The 16,101-nt window shown below is 42.1% G+C and overlaps 1 protein-coding gene across 3 annotated transcripts; it reads right to left on the reverse strand.

Annotated features, from left to right (window-relative positions):
* Positions 1 to 114: 114 nt before the first annotated feature.
* On the reverse strand, positions 115 to 15,096 carry maml1 (mastermind-like transcriptional coactivator 1). 3 transcript variants are annotated; one of them, XM_028460376.1, is made up of 6 exons: positions 14,824 to 15,096; positions 13,379 to 13,697; positions 8,359 to 9,624; positions 3,504 to 3,758; positions 2,040 to 2,154; positions 115 to 1,906 (listed from the first exon to the last, which is right to left on the reverse strand). In XM_028460376.1, exons 2-6 carry the CDS (start codon positions 13,688 to 13,690, stop codon positions 1,017 to 1,019), a joined length of 2,838 nt encoding a protein of 945 aa, XP_028316177.1. In that variant the 5' UTR covers positions 13,691 to 13,697; positions 14,824 to 15,096; the 3' UTR covers positions 115 to 1,016. The 3 variants fall into 3 exon arrangements, with proteins under 3 accessions (XP_028316177.1, XP_028316176.1, XP_028316174.1); XM_028460375.1 differs by having other exon boundaries at positions 3,504 to 3,755; positions 13,379 to 13,782; XM_028460373.1 differs by having other exon boundaries at positions 13,379 to 13,782.
* Between the last annotated feature and the right edge of the window lie 1,005 nt (positions 15,097 to 16,101).

Below are 16,101 nucleotides of genomic sequence, written 5' to 3' on the forward strand. Positions count from 1 at the left end.
AGGGGTAAAAACTAAAATTTTAAAAAGTGTAAAAAATTAATTTAGTCAGATTCCTCAGTTAGACTCCCGTTGTGAGATTGATCAGATGTTGACAAACACACACGAGTCGCACAGTTTGTTTCTAAAGAACTATATTTACATAATACTCTTGTTTTACAGAGAACCATATCAAAAGTATAAAATACTTACAAAACTCCGTTGCAATATATAAAAATAACATCTATCTTCTGCAGATCATTAGGAAAGGCTTACATACAAAAAATATATTTATACACACACACACACAGAGACACACACACACACACACACACACGCACACACACACACACACACACACAGAGAGAGTACAGTAGAAAATAAGACAGTCCGCCTTAAATCAGCAGCCAGGCCCAAACCGCCTTAAAACAACCACATTGAACTGGAAGAACGTTCTGCTCCGTCATCAATAACCAATAATCAGACTGATTTCATCTCATCCACACTTTAAAGGAGCGTTCCACTGCTTTACCGGATTTAACCTTAAACGTCACGTTTCACTGAAACTGAGGTGAAAAAGAGGAAGTGATGAAGCGTTTATGACTCACACACGTTTCCATGAATTTCCATAAAGTATGAAAATCAGCAGAGAATGAACAGTGTGACGTGCTTTGAAGTGTTTCACCTGTCGCTTTGTGTTCACACTACAGTAGTTTTACACACACACACACACGCACACACACGGACCGAACTCAAAGCCTCAGAGAATGTGAATCAATAACTGATAAAACGAGCTTCATTCTAAACGTTTGAAGAACCAGGAAAAATGTAAGAATGTTTAAAAAGGGAGGGAAGCAAAACAAACAAATTTTTAAAAATTAAGGAAAACCTAAACATTTCTTCCCCCTAAAAAATTATATTTTTGCAGTTTTTATTAAAAACTAATTTTGGCATTTGTCTTTTTTTTTTTTTTAACCTGAAACATCAGGTTAAGCCCCTCCCCTCCCTGAGGCTCTGAGCTGGGTCACATGGTGCGGCCCCTAGCGGTGATTGGCCAGCAGCTCGTCCAGGTCAGCCATCCACTCCTGGGCGCTCTGAGCCTTCAGCAGCGAATCAACGAGCTCGCTCTCCTCAGCAAAGCTTCCCGCTGCCGCGTCGTAGCCTAGCGACACCTGCTGCGTCTGATTGGCTGCCCGGCTCACCTGGTAACCTTGGTTACACTGCAGTCCCTGTCGGCCGCCGTTCTGTCCGAAAGCCCCCATGTCCGAACTCTGGCTGGTCGGCTGCTGCTGGGTGGGCGGAGCTCGCTGATGCATCATCTGCTGGTTCAGGCCTCCCATTGGTCGGCCGGTGGCGGGGTTGGTGACAAAGGGGGTGGAGCCTGAGGGCATCTTAAGGCGCTGCTGGACGTGGAAGGCTGTGGGCTGGTTGGTAAAGGCGTTGCTGGAAGCTGATTGGTTGGTGAGCTGCTGCCAGGTGGTGGCACTCTGACCCCCGCCCATCGACCCCGGCATGGCCCCCGGCTGGCGTGCGGTGACACCCATGGATCCTGGGTGTCGTTGGGCGGCGGCTACAGCTAGCTGCTGCTGCTGCTGTTGTTGCTGTTGTTTGATGATGGCGGCGGTGGTGGCGTTGGGCGTCTTCAGGTGCTGCTGTATCATGTTCTGCCTGTAGGGAGCGCTCATGGCCAGCTGCTGCTGCTGCCGCTGCATGGCGCTCTGGGCGTGCACGTGGCCCTGGTGGACGCTCATGCTGCTGTACAAAACGTCCACGTTAGCTCCCCCCCCTCCACACGCCTGCAGACCCACATCGCTCTGCGGCGCTGCTGGGTTGGAGTTCATCCCCATCAGCGATTGGTTCTGAGGAAACATACGGGAGCTGGGGGCGGGGCCTCCCATGGAGCCCACGCTGCCCATTGGCTGAGAGGAAGCTGTGAAGAAACAATCAGCGATTACGTCGCTACAATGCCCCGCTGATAATCAGAAGAAGAAGAGCCTCCTCCAGCTAACAGATGCTAACAGATGCAAACAGACCCCCCCTGGTGTGAGCTCATGAGTGTGTACCTGTAAACTGGCTGACTGGTTGCTGTGGGAATGGGTTCTGATTGGCTGAGGGACCGCTCTGGTCCTTGTACTGCGGCGGCGGTCGAGTCAGATGTCGCTGCAGCTGCTGTTTCTCCTACACACATAGAGAAACAAAGACAGACACACACACATACACAGGTTTATTTTCTGAGTGATTACTTTCCTCTCCCTCCAGTGTCCACTCAGGGTATTACATGTGTCTATTGATCTCAGGCTGTTGTAAATGTCTAACTAATGTACTATCCACTACAAACTCAATGAGTATATACTTTCTTTTCTACTATATACTATAAATAAGATTAGGATTACTTACAAACATGTTCAAAAAGTAAAGGAAGACAAAAAGAGATGTTTTTATTTTGAAATGGTGATGTTTGATATTTAGCTTCAAGTTGGTCCCAGAGGCTGCGTTGATGATGTCATACTAACGTACTACTCATACTAATGTACTATACCAGGATGTATACTATATGGGGACAAGTATGCACGGTGGGCACACTTCTCATACTCAACAGTCCCATGATGCATTGGGAGCTGAATGTAAAATACTTCTGGGACTGGTGTCATGGTCTGAGTTCACATGGTACTGAGATTGTCAGTAGCCTAATGGAGGGTCTCTGAAAATGTGTGAATGAAATGTGTCGACGTAAGTTTTATGGATCAAATGAGGACATGTTGATATTCTACTTCCTACGTGTTAAACTCATGGCCCGGGGGCCAAATCCAGCCCTTTGGAGCATCCAATTTGGCCCACACAAGACAGTAAAAATGACAGAAAATATGAATCATAAATAAAACAACATTTGCAGATGCTCACAATTTTACTGGTGCTTATATTGCATGATTAGAGTCATTTTAAATGACTCTAATGTTAAACTGTTACAAAATCCTTCAATTTTTTTCAAATTATTACATAATTTCCATAACTAAATAGAAATTGATCACAAAATCTAGCATATTCAAAGTAAAGAGCCTGTTGGGACTGATATTTGTCACTTATTAATTGGATATCCTCGGTTTGTTACATATTTTATATATACATAGAAGTGTAAACAACAACGTTGAAATTACTCGTTTTCATGCATAAAATCTGTGGCCCACTAGAGATTAAACTGTTCCATATTTGGCCCTTGACGTTAAATGAATTTGACACATGTTGATATTCTACTTGGTCACTTTCTCACTTCAATTGTTTTCAGAGCTTTCAAAATAAAGGTGGAGAATCAGAGATATTTAGTCTCAGCGTGAACAAGGTTTTGAACGCAGTAGGTTCCAGATGCATCTTGGGAAACTTTGAAGTAAACTTCAGTGGGAACGCTGATCATCCTAATCATACTATAGTATATAGTAGCCAGTATATACTCATTGAGTTTGTAGTGGATAGTAAGTTAGTGTTTTCTAGTCTTTATCTCAGTGCTGCCCCCCTGTGGTTGTCATGGTTACCTGCTCTGCCATCAGCTGTTGCCTCTGCAGGTACTGCTGCTGTTTCTGCTGCTCCAGGATCTGCTGCTGCTGCTGCTGCTGTTGTTTGATGGCAGCCGCCACCGCCTGACTATTCATGTAAGCCGCGTTGCCATGGTTACCTGGCATGGCCCCGCCCCCCACCTGCGCAACCATGGCATTGCCTCCAGGCGTCGACACCATGGCGTTTGTCGGCCCGGCGCCGTGGGGCGGAGCGGGGTACGAGTTCTGCTCCTGCTGGGAGAGAAGAGACGGTTCTCCAGTACTGTGTGGATCCATTCATTCACGAGCTTCTATCTGCACTCGTTCTTTTGCTGCTACTTCTCTTTTTGCACTTTTTTACGTTCTTTTGCCATCTACTCTCATTCACTCATATTTAGGGCCCGAGCACAATGGTGCATAGGACCCTATTGAAATGCACCATTTTTTTATTATTCTAACATTTGTGAGGGCCTAAACACGTTAAAAAATGTATGATAATTTTAACACATTCGGACTGGCAAAAAATTTGATATTTTGGGGTGATTGGACATGTGAATGGCAAAATGACTCAATAGTAGGGATGTAATGATTAATCGTAAGGCAGTTAAAAATTGATTCATAGGTATCATGGTTCATTTCGATACTGTGAAAATTTAACTGCAGTACTTTTTTTAAACAACAGAGGGCGCTATATATTTATCCTTCTCTTGTCCGTCTCTCCCAGCTGCTGCTTTGTCTGGTCTTGTGAGCCTAACAAGAGCCTCTCTCTGTAACTCATCCAAAACCGGAATAATGGAATTAATTAGTTGGTCTCTCAGTGCTATCGATCAGATTTTTTCGACAAAAAGAACCGGGGGTGGTGAACCCGCATGTCCAAGCGGGACGTTTGCGGCTGGATACACCCTCGACCCTTGGAACAAGGGGCGAGTTGTGTGTCTGTCCATCCTTTCCGTGGAAGACGTGGAGGACATCTACATGATTGGAATAATGATAGTAGGCATGCTGCTGATCGGAGCTGGTGGCTTCCTCATCTATCGAAAAGTCCGTACTACGCTGGCGACTGTTTTGGAAAAGCTGCCAGTGATTTCTGAAGGATGTAGCAGGGCTCTGAACACTCAGACTCATGTGTTGATCGATATCAAAAGCAAGCTTTTGGATCGTCTACGCGTTATGGATAACAACTGGGAGAAGTTGGAGACCTGGCTTGGAAGTGGCCATTCATTGGATTACAGCAGAGAGACCCAGGACAGAAGGCTATTGGAAATTGACATAGCCTGTATCAAATCACATTGCTTATCTCCCTTTCAGCTCCCCAGCTAGCCAAGGCTAAAGCCAAGGCTAAAGCCAAGGTTGTCTCATCTCTTATCACCAGGAAGTTTCTGCAGACGGCGGCTCTTACCCCCACTCCCTCCCCCCGCTCCTTCCCTACATTCCCACCTGGAACTGTTGATGCTGAACTTTTCCACACGTCATCTGGTTGTCAGTAACGCAGCTACAGGTCTTCAAATTCAAATGCCTCGTTGGCCATCTTTCCCCACCTCCCATCCGCAGCTGCATGGAGGCGTGGTTGCAGCGCCCATTGGCAGCACGCCCATGTCCCCAAATAGCTGGAATCCTGCTGTTCTTCCCACCTGCAGCACGCCCATGTCCCCAAACGGCTGGACTCCTGTTGTTCTTCCCACCTGACCCCCTCCCCCAGCCAACCTCCCACCCAACCCTTCCTACATGCCTTGTCTCGAGTTGTTTGACTGTGTCATCCTTACATTTATGTTTGCAGAGGCGTTTTTTTTTCCTGGTTTCACACTGCTTTCTCTGTTTAGGGAAATCAGTTTCTAACTGGCAGTTTTTTTTTCCCCTCACCCCTCCTCTCCTCCTGTTATTGATCCTTTTTTCACCTAAATATGTGGGCGCCGCAAATGGCTGCTCCGGTGTGTTGATGTGTCTCCTTTCACTGCAACTACCTAGTCAAATTCTTCGTATTGTTCTAAACTTTACTTGGTCAATAAAACTGATTCTGATTCTGAAGTGTTGGCAGCAGGTGGAATCACCTTCTACTCTTAAACATGTTCATAAATGATTCCTTACCCCTTTAGCACCGAAATAATATCTGTAATATTACGTGAATATCTGAAAAAGTCTGGTTTTTCTATTAGCTCTGTCTGCTAGCATAACATCTCTTCTTCACTGCTAGAATATCTGCATGCCAACCGACCACTGGGTTACCAGCGCCCTCTGCTGGTCCAAACAAATATCTGACATCAATACACTGCAATGTCTGGTTCTGCAAAGTCCAATTGTTAAGGCACAAAATACATTTTCAGTTGCACTTTTAAAAAGAAAAAGGACTATTGTGCAGTTTTGCATTGTTTACTATAGAACCAGAATTTAAATTAATAGGCTTCTTCATTTGTATTATTCCTTTATTTCATTCAGGATTTATTTTTAGTTAAATTGCATCGTTTTGAATAGTTTATCAAGGGATTCTTTTGACAATGAAAAATAAAAGGAAAATTGTTTTTTTTTCCCCCTGAAAAAAATAAAGAAATATTTTTCAGTCATCATTTGTCTACAGTCCCATTTTGTAAAATAAATCATTAGAGAATAGTATCGTGAACCCAGTATCGTGAATTGAATCGTATCGGGAGTTGAGTGAATCGTTGCATCCTTATTAAATAGCACCCCCTTGAAAATTGTATTAGCTCCCAGCTGACACTGATGACATCATCACTCTCTACAGTGATGATCTCATCATCACAGAGACAGAGATTCCTTGATTTTATAGAGATACGTCTTGCATCCAACAAGGCACTGTTAACTGCATTAGCTTAGCATTATCTAAATATGAGCTTCCATTAACTAGCATCATCTAGCATTAGCAATCATTAGCATCAGCTAACATTAAACTATCATTAACCTAGTATTAGACTAGCAATAGCATTAGCCTGACATTAACACTAACTTAGCATTAACATTAACCTTGCATTAATTTTAGCCTAACAATAGCATTAATATAACATTAACATTATATAGCATTCGCTATTATTAGCATTAGCTAACAATAACATTAGCATTAACAACCATTAGCATTAACCCAAGGTTAACATTAACCTTGCATTAGCACTTACCTAGTATTAGCCTAGCAATAGCATTAACCAAGAAACAGCAATAACCTAGCATTAGCATTAACATAGCACTAGCTTAACTAAAACCAATAAAACAGAGTTACTAAATGTAAAAACTAGAAATATCAAACAATTATTAAATAAATAAAACTGTTCTATTTATTTTTTTCACAATAAGATTAGTTTAAAAAGTTCTTCATAAGTCTATAAACCTTGACCATGGATTAACAAGTTGTGCTGACAGTGCGTTTCAGACCAAAGATGAAAGTGAAATGAGGAGAAAAAGAGTTGGAGCGTAATGAGCAGCAGGAACAGAACAGAGCGTTCAGTTAGCAGAGGATAGCGGCTAAATTTAAATACGGGGGGATGAAAGGCTGCTTTGTCACAGCCTCTCAATGCCATAGCAACCACACACACACACACAAGCAGCAACAAAAGACTGAACACTACAGAGCAGTGGGAACCAGTCTGACTCCTTCAAGATAAAACTATTTAAATATCCTCAGTCATTATTACACTGGTATGACTAAATGTGACATTAACAAAAGAAGGTTGATGGTTGTCTGTGAAATGTACATGTATGTCACAACATCAATATGAAATGAAAAAAGGTCAACACGTGTATTTGACCTGTGTGTGTGTGTGTGTGTGTGTGTGTGTTTTACCTGTGTGTGCGTGTGTATTTTACCTGTGTGTGTGTGTGCACGCGTGTGTATTTTACCTGTGTGTGTGTGTGTGCGTGTGTATTTTACCTGTGTGTGTGTGTGTGCGTGTGTATTTTACCTGTGTGTGTGTGTGTGTGTATTTTACCTGTGTGTGTGCGTGTGTATTTTACCTGTGTGTGTGTGTGTGTGTATTTTACCTGTGTGTGTGTGTGTGTATATGTGTGTGTGTGTGTGTATTTTATCTGTGTGTGTGTGTATTGTACGTGTGTGTGTGTGTGTGTGAGCTGAAGTCAGCATCTAATGTGAACATTTTTAAATCAAAGTTAAAGGCACTTTTTTTCTGTACTGTATATGATTGACAGGGAGATTTTTGGTCATGTTGTTGATGTAATGTGTTTGTTGATGATTTTAATTGATTTTACTGATGATTTTAAATGTTCTTATTGATTTTAAACAATTGAATGTTTTATCATGTAAAGCACATTGAGTTGCTTTGTGTATGAAATGTGCTATACAAATAAATTTACCTTGCCTTGTGTGTATATTTTATGCATGCGTGTGTGTATTTTACCCGTGTGTGTGTGTGTATTTTACCTGTGAGTGTGTGTGTGTGTATTTTACCTGTGAGTGTGTGTGTGTGTATTTTACCTGTGTGTGTATTTTAAAAGTGTGTGTGTATGTGTATTTTACCTGAGTGCGTGTATTTTACCTGTGTGTGCGTGTGTGTGTATTTTACCTGTGTGTGTATTTTACCCGAGCGTGTGTATTTTACCTGTGTGTGTGTATTTTACCTGTGTGTGTGTGTGTGTATGTGTGTGTGTGCGTGTATTTTACCTCTGTGTGTGTGTATTTTACCTGCATGTGTGTATTTTACCTGCATGTGTGTGTTTTACCTGCATGTGTGTGTGTGTATTTTACGTGTGTGTGTGTGTATTTTACGTGTGTGTGTGTGTATTTTACCTGTGTGTGTGTGTGTATTTTACCTGTATGTATGTGTATTTTACCTGTGTGTGTGTGTGTGTGTGTGTGTGTATTTTACGTGTGTGTGTGTGTGTGTGTGTATTTTACCTGTGTGTGTGTGAGGTGCTGTCTGTAGCTCATGCTGTTCTTCTGTTTGATCTGCTGCTGTTGTCTAAGCAGCGTCAGCAGGGCAGCTTTGTTGTGATTGGGGGGGTTGGGAGGGCGTGGCCCCGGCCCAGGCCCCGCCTCAAAGTGCGACAGCGGCTTGGTGTTGTTGAAGGTCAGCACGGCGTTACCGCCTGGCACTCCTGTGGGGGGTGGGTGGCTGAGGGGCTGGCCCTGCGTCATGTGAGTCATCATGTTGGGGTGTGAAGGGGGACCCTGCAGGTAGGCCCCGCCCCCACCCTTAGGGGAGCCCTTGTTGGGCGCCATCAGCAGCTGCTTCTGAGCACTGGGGTTAAAGTCCTGCGTGTACAGCGAGGGGCTGGTGGGCTTGTCCATGACGTAGGCGCCCCCTAGTGGGCTCTGGGAGGCGTTGGCCATGGGGGGCCAGGCTGTGGCGTGCTGGGGGTGAGGGTGTGCCCCCTGGTGGTGTAACTTGGCCCCCTGCTGAGGGGGCTTGTGCTGCATCTGTCCGTGAAGGTGCTGAGCGCGCTGTTGCTGGGCAGCTAGCTGTTGCAGCTGCTGGGCCGGGGACAAGTCTTTGGCCAGGACAAGGGTGGGTGGGGCCTGCAGGGGACGAGGGGGCGGGGCCTGCTGCGTGGGGGCGGGCACGGCGGGGGAGGGAGAGGGGGAGCTGGTGGGGAGGGGGGGCTGCCCCGACCGGATGTGAGGAGACCCTGTACGAGAGTCGGCGTCGAAGGCGACGGACGCCGGGGAGAACTCCGCCTTCACACAGCTCAAGTCGGGGGGCAGCAGGGTGGGTGCCGAGGGGGCGTCCAGAGGATCCTTCCTGTCGCCGTACAGCCCCCCATCGTTAAAAATGTCCTGGATGTCCTCGTATACCACGGAGGAGTTGAGCTCCTCCATTAGCTCGCTCCACTCCTGCTCGTTGAGGTCGGGGAAAAGGCTGTTGCTGCCCCCGCCCGACGGGGGGGCGATGGGCAGGATGTCGTCCGGCTCCTGCTTCATCTCCTTACGCTGGAAGTTTGACCCCAGCTCGCTGTCCGCCGACTCCCCACCGGCACCCATGTGGGCGCCGTTGGAGCTCAGTGCATCGCTGATGCCCAGCTTTGAGTCCAGCGGCGAACCGTTGGCACCATTTTCACGACATGCCTTTTTATTGGGGGGGAACCCATCGGAGAACCCATTCACCTGGTCTCTGCTCAGCGGAGAGGACGCGCTCTCCAACTTCCTCTTTACCGTCTCCTGGAGCTGCAACAACAAACACAGACATATTAGAATAGATCTGCCCCTGTCTTTTATCACAGACATTTAAAAAAATAGATTTGTTCCTTTCCTTTGTTAGACATATTAAAAATAGATCTGTTCCTTTCCTTTATCACAGATGTATAAAGAATAGATCTGTTCCTGTCCTTTATCACAGATGTATAAAGAATAGATCTGTTCCTTTCTTTTATCACAGACGTATAAAAAATAGATTTGTTCCTTTCCTTTATCACAAACGTATAAAGAATAGATCTGTTCCTTTCCTTTATCACAGATGTATAAAGAATAGATCTGTTCCTGTCCTTAGTTACAGACGTATAAAGAATAGGTCTGTTCCTTTCCTTTATCACAGACGTATAAAGAATAGATCTGTTCCTTTCCTTTATCACAGACGTATAAAGAATAGATGTTTTCCTCTCCTTTGTTAAAGACATTAAGAAAAGACCTGTTCCTTTCCTTTATCACAGATGTATAAAGAATAGATCTGTTCCTTTCCTTTATCACTGACGTATAAAGAATCGATCTGTTCCTGTCCTTTGTTACAGACGTATTAAGAATAGATCTGTTCCTTTCCTTTATCACAGATGTATAAAGAATAGATCTGTTCCTTTCCTTAGTTACAGACATATAAAGAATAGATCTGTTCCTTTCCTTTATCACAGACATATAAAGAATAGATCTGTTCCTTTCCTTCATCACAGACGTATAAAGAATAGATCTGTTCCTGTCCTTTGTTACAGACGTATTAAGAATAGATCTGTTCCTTTCCTTTATCACAGATGTATAAAGAATAGATCTGTTCCTTTCCTTTATCACAGATGTATAAAGAATAGATCTGTTCCTGTCCTTAGTTACAGACGTATAAAGAATAGATGTTTTCCTCTCCTTTGTTAAAGACATTAAGAATAGACCTGTTCCTTTCCTTTATCGCAGATGTATAAAGAATAGATCTGTTCCTTTCCTTTATCACTGACGTATAAAGAATCGATCTGTTCCTGTCCTTTGTTACAGACGTATTAAGAATAGATCTGTTCCTTTCCTTTATCACAGATGTATAAAGAATAGATCTGTTCCTTTCCTTAGTTACAGACATATAAAGAATAGATCTGTTCCTTTCCTTTATCACAGACGTATAAAGAATAGATGTTTTCCTCTCCTTTGTTAAAGACATTAAGAATAGACCTGTTCCTTTCCTTTATCGCAGATGTATAAAGAATAGATCTGTTCCTTTCCTTTATCACAGATGTATAAAGAATAGATCTGTTCCTTTCCTTAGTTACAGACGTATAAAGAATAGATCTGTTCCTTTCCTTTATCACAGACATATAAAGAATAGATCTGTTCCTTTCCTTCATCACAGACGTATAAAGAATAGATCTGTTCCTGTCCTTTGTTACAGACGTATTAAGAATAGATCTGTTCCTTTCCTTTATCACAGATGTATAAAGAATAGATCTGTTCCTGTCCTTAGTTACAGAGGCATTAAGAATAGATCTGTTCCTTTCCTTTATCACAGACGTATAAAGAATAGATCTGTTCCTGTCCTTAGTTACAGACATATTAAGAATAGATCTGTTCCTTTCCTTTATCACAGACATATAAAGAATAGATCTGTTCCTGTCCTTTGTGTTTTAAATGTTCTGAAACACTGCGTTCCATTCTGATAAATTCCTGTCACATTCTCTTTGTTTTTTGGGAGGTTTCAGACGTTGGATGAAAAACATTGTGAACGTAGACGTTGTCAGTAAACTATGTCCCGCATTTCCTGATTGGGGAGTGAAACATGTGGAGGGAGAGGAGCTGCTACGTCAGAGCTGCACACACACACACTACTACAGTACACACAGCACGCATGAGTATAAACTAAAGTTTAAAATAGTTTCCTGTGTTTGTTCACACATTAAAACATCATCACTACGTCCTACTGAGGTGGATGGAAAACTGCTGAGTCAGCTAAAGACACACTTAGCCTTAGCCTAACGTTAGCTGAGGATAATATCTCCTATTGTTTATTCTCCTGTTACACTGTCTATGCTGTGGTGATTAGTTCTGTGTTAAACTAGTGACACACTAACCATTAGAGAAATTATGTGTGTTATTAAAATATGACCTCATATAACCTCTGAATTATCTAATCATAGTGAAGCCAAGGCTGAAGCTGTTTAGACTCAACATTTATACACAATGAAAACATCAACATCTGCTGCTGTTCATGTATCCATTGATTATTGATCAATAAACTGACTTTGAACTAAACTAAAAAGGAACATCTCTCGATTCATTAAAACTATCTTTACTGTAACTCTGATATTATTAAGGTATCAGTGATTCCTTCTAATCATTTACAAACAGCGTCCAGCAATGCTGAATATCACATTATTATTATTACCAATCTACACAGAAATGTGATAACATTCATCATTTACAATAACTAGTGCAGTGCCCGTAGGAAGTATGTATATATTTAGCACTGTAATATAGACTAGCATACATCTGCAGCTTGCTGAGTGAAAGAGAGAGAGTTAGAACTACAAATTAACTTTCTTCAGTTGATTCTTCTTTTTCAGTTTCTTTATTTTGCCGTTGAAAAAGGCCATTATGTCTTAAAATAACTTCACTAATCAATCGATCTTTATTTGTTAAACGCCAATTCATAACACGTGTTATCGCAAGACACTTCACAGAAAACAGATAAACAGTAAGTTATTTTATCTAATTACTTCATGACTTTGATGCTTTAGACCCACATTACATATATATATATTAAATATTAGAATACCAAATGTAATAAAAAAAGACTGTTATGTGGGGTGGATGTGCTAACTAAAATGTCTAACCCTCCTCTTTATCCGGGCCTGGGACTCAGAGAATCAATGACATAATCAGCAGAGGAACTTGCTTTATTCAAGAGAACCTGTGATATCATTAACAAATATGTTAACATTGAGCTGTTCTGAGAACGCATTTAAAAATTAATTTATTAATGGTATCATTGCAGTAAAAAAATAATCTGACGTTGCTCACCCTTGAACCAAGCAGCAGCCATGTTGAAAGTCTCAGCTCCATCTGTCTCTAAACCACAGAGATATTCGAGCCACAGACAGAGATTCCTTGCTTTATAGATAAGATAGATGATGGACCTGAGCATTATTTATTTTTGCCATTTTAGTAGTTTTTTTTTTACTGTTTTGTATGTTTTTGTTTTCTTCTTGTGTATTTTTCTGCCACCTTGTGCATTTTGTACATTTACTTACAGTTTGTTGTAAGGGTTCACTTCTAACAGTTTGAACGTGTTTACATCGGCATCTTTAATGAAGTCCATCCATCCTATGTTAAACTAAGCAAACAGGAAGTCAGAGGCCACTTGTGCTTCTTCAGCAGACGAGGAGGATGACAGTGATTGATTGACTCCATGTTTGTTCTACTGACTCATCCACACATTTAAATTCAGCAGGATTTAGATGTTAATATTCCTCCGTCTGTTTTAATTGTGTTGTGTTACATGGTTGATCCCTGTCATCTGAGACTAACGCTGCTCCTTCAGCTCTGTTGTGCGTTTGTGCGACACACAGCCGACTGTGAGTGTGTTTCTGTATCGTCTGTCTGCTTGTTGTGCGTCTGTGCTCTGACTCACTGCACACAGTCTGCACCATGACACACAGTGACACACAATGACCCTGTTGTGTGATGATGCTGTGACACGCTGTCAACTGTGTGTGTGTGTGTGTGTAACACTCACAGCTATCAGCGTGTTGTTCCTGCTCTGCTCAGCGGTGGGGGCAGTTCCATCAGTGTGCTCTGTGGCGCTGCTGGCTGTTCCTCCTCCTCCTGACGCTCTGGCCCCGCCCTGGTCAGCGGTGGCGGTGGAGCTGGGCGGGGGCTGGCGGTGCTTGCTGGTCCTCTTGGCCTTGGCCTGCAGGCAGCGCTGGTGCAGGTTGAAGGTGTGCTGGCGCTCCAGCTCCAGGCGCTCCAGGGCGGCGCCGTCGTAGCGACTCTCACAGCTGTTGTGATGCTGCCTGAAGAGCTCGATCCTCCGCCGCAGCCGCTCCATCACCGCGCTGTGTCGCCGTGTCACATTATAGTCATTGTTCATTCTCCGGTAGAGAGGCGTTAGTTTAACTCACAGAGTGGGCTCCCTACGAACTGACCACGTTCAAAACCACAAGCATTAGCGCCAAGATCAGTTAGCATCAGAACATCCTCCCTGCTCTGATCTCACAGACTTTAATAACTTTAACGTTCATCAAGTACGTTAACACCTCAAGAGGATGAAAACTGGTTTTGTATTTTTATTTTTCAATTATTAAAATGTTACGTGTTGCTTTTAAAAGCCAGGCTTCAGGTATTCATGATGAGCTTTTTAAGAAACACATCCATTCAACATTAAATCACAGTCTGACTCTATGTTTTTAAATGTAATTTTGACACATGTGTGTGAACTGCAGTTTTAGCTAGCGGCTAACGAGCTAGCTTCTAACTTTTCTGCCTCATTAAAAAGAATACATTTAATTTATTATTAGGTTGTTCAGGTTTTTAAAGCAACAGTACACACTGTTTATTATCCAACATGTTTTTATTCGTATAATTTTAATTCTGTTCCTGAAGTAACTTTTGCTTTTTTACATTCAGATTCTAGTTTTTGTTTTTAAATATAATTTAATAGAAAATGTATCGAACTAAATGATCGATGACGGTAGATCTAAAACGTTCCGAGTGTTTTTTTGTATTAAAATGTGAAGAAACTGTGGCGTTAAATCATCTTACACAAACTAAACATTAAATAAATCTGGAAGTGTTTTATTTCACTTCTGTGTCTACATCAATATGCGTTTAATCGAATCAAAAGACATCGTTCATTGATTAATCGACTCCAAAAGTAATTTATTGCCACGAGCTGTACTTTGTATTGTATTTAACAGTAACATTTGTTAATGTCTGGTTTTAATGGGATTATGAGTGAGTGTTTAACACTGTTTATAGCTCTGTAAGAACGCACCACTGTGATAATGTGATAATTAACAACTTGTATCAAAGTTGAGCTGTGCTAGCGGCTAACGGGTTAGCTTCCAACTGTGCTGCCTCACTAAAAGTCCAGAGTTTGACTTCTGTAGACATTTTCAACACTTTCCATCCCGACTGTGTGTGATTAAAATCATTCAGATGAATAAATGTGAAATTACTTACTGTGAAAGCTCTTCTTACAGCATCAACAGCTGATCTCCGTTAGCCGTTAGCCGCTAACACCCGAACCCGGCCTCATACTCCAGCTCTGAACACCCCGGGCGGACGCCTCCACCGGTCCCGGGTCGGGTCCAGCCGCAGTCCCGATGTGTGCGGTTCCGGGGCGGCTGGTTGGCGCTGAACGGGCGAACCGTGTCCGTCCAAGAGGCTTCTATTGTTTCCCAGCGAGCAGGCAGGTCCGCGCAGCCATCTTTGACTTTCTCTCAGGAATGTCAGAAACCCCGCCCCCCCTTACAGACAGGGGAAACCAGCCAATAGAAAACAGGAACAGGGTTGACTGATAGATGGACTGACCAAAAGCAACGCAGATCCCACCCAACCGTCGATAAGGACAGCCAATAGGAAACGGCCTGTTTATTTCACCTGTTATTTTAAATGAACTGTGCTCAACCTCTTTAATTAGGTTTATACATTTAAAAACGATACAAGTTCATCTCGTATTTACTACTCAAATTATTCCTTAATATTTTACGTATTATTTTTTTATTCTAAAATACATAATTCACATTTCAAAAAGTAATTTGCCTTCATAGAACTATTGATTTTAGTTACATTTAATAGATTTGTTATGGTGATTATAGATGTTACCATAACAATCCATATTTATGTGGATTGTTCATTTTGTTTTTGTATATTTACAAGTAGATTAAACACCTTAGCCTATACATTAATCTTACATGTATTTATTTTTTATAATTATAAACATTGTCTACATTAATGTTTTTTTAAATGTAGTTACATTTAATTTATTTTATGCTTTGGTAGCTTAAAATTGCAATATTTTAAATGGTATTTTTGTATTATATTTTATTAAAAAAACATTTTCCTTTAAAATCCAAAATCAAAGTAATTTCTAAAATACAAACGACATCTATCATTAATGAAAGTTTATATTTTGGGGGAAAACAGCAAGGTTTTTAAAGAGTCAGTTTTAGAAAAACACATTAACATAAAACAGTCCATTCTTTTGTTCAGTTACCATTTGGTCTTATTTTATTCATCAAAACCAAAGTTGAGCGTGTTGGCGCGTACACACATACACATGGACACAAACATCAGCTCCACCGTCACAGCTTCGGAGAAAAGCCACAGATTCCATTCACAGCAGCACAGTGTACAGAGGACACAGAGGGACGAGTAACAGATGTTTGAGAACTCCTCCTGCTGATTAACGTCTGCGTATAAATTATAAAATAAACGCTGTGTCATTGGAGGAGAACG

Source organism: Gouania willdenowi, chromosome 10 (genome assembly GCF_900634775.1).
Source record: "Gouania willdenowi chromosome 10, fGouWil2.1, whole genome shotgun sequence".
NCBI lineage: Eukaryota > Metazoa > Chordata > Actinopteri > Blenniiformes > Gobiesocidae > Gouania > Gouania willdenowi.

What these genes read in the sequence shown, in the direction of transcription:
- maml1 (XM_028460373.1), bottom strand. Translation starts at nt 13,732, where the DNA reads ATGAACAATGACTATAATGTGACACGGCGACACAGCGCGGTGATGGAG. An exon ending in AGCACCTCACACACACACAG is followed by an intron (nt 3,759 to 8,358) that starts GTAAAATACACA and finishes CTTCTCTCCCAG; the next exon opens with CAGGAGCAGAACTCGTACCC. An exon ending in ACCAGTCAGCCAGTTTACAG is followed by an intron (nt 1,907 to 2,039) that starts GTACACACTCAT and finishes GTTTCTTCACAG; the next exon opens with CTTCCTCTCAGCCAATGGGC.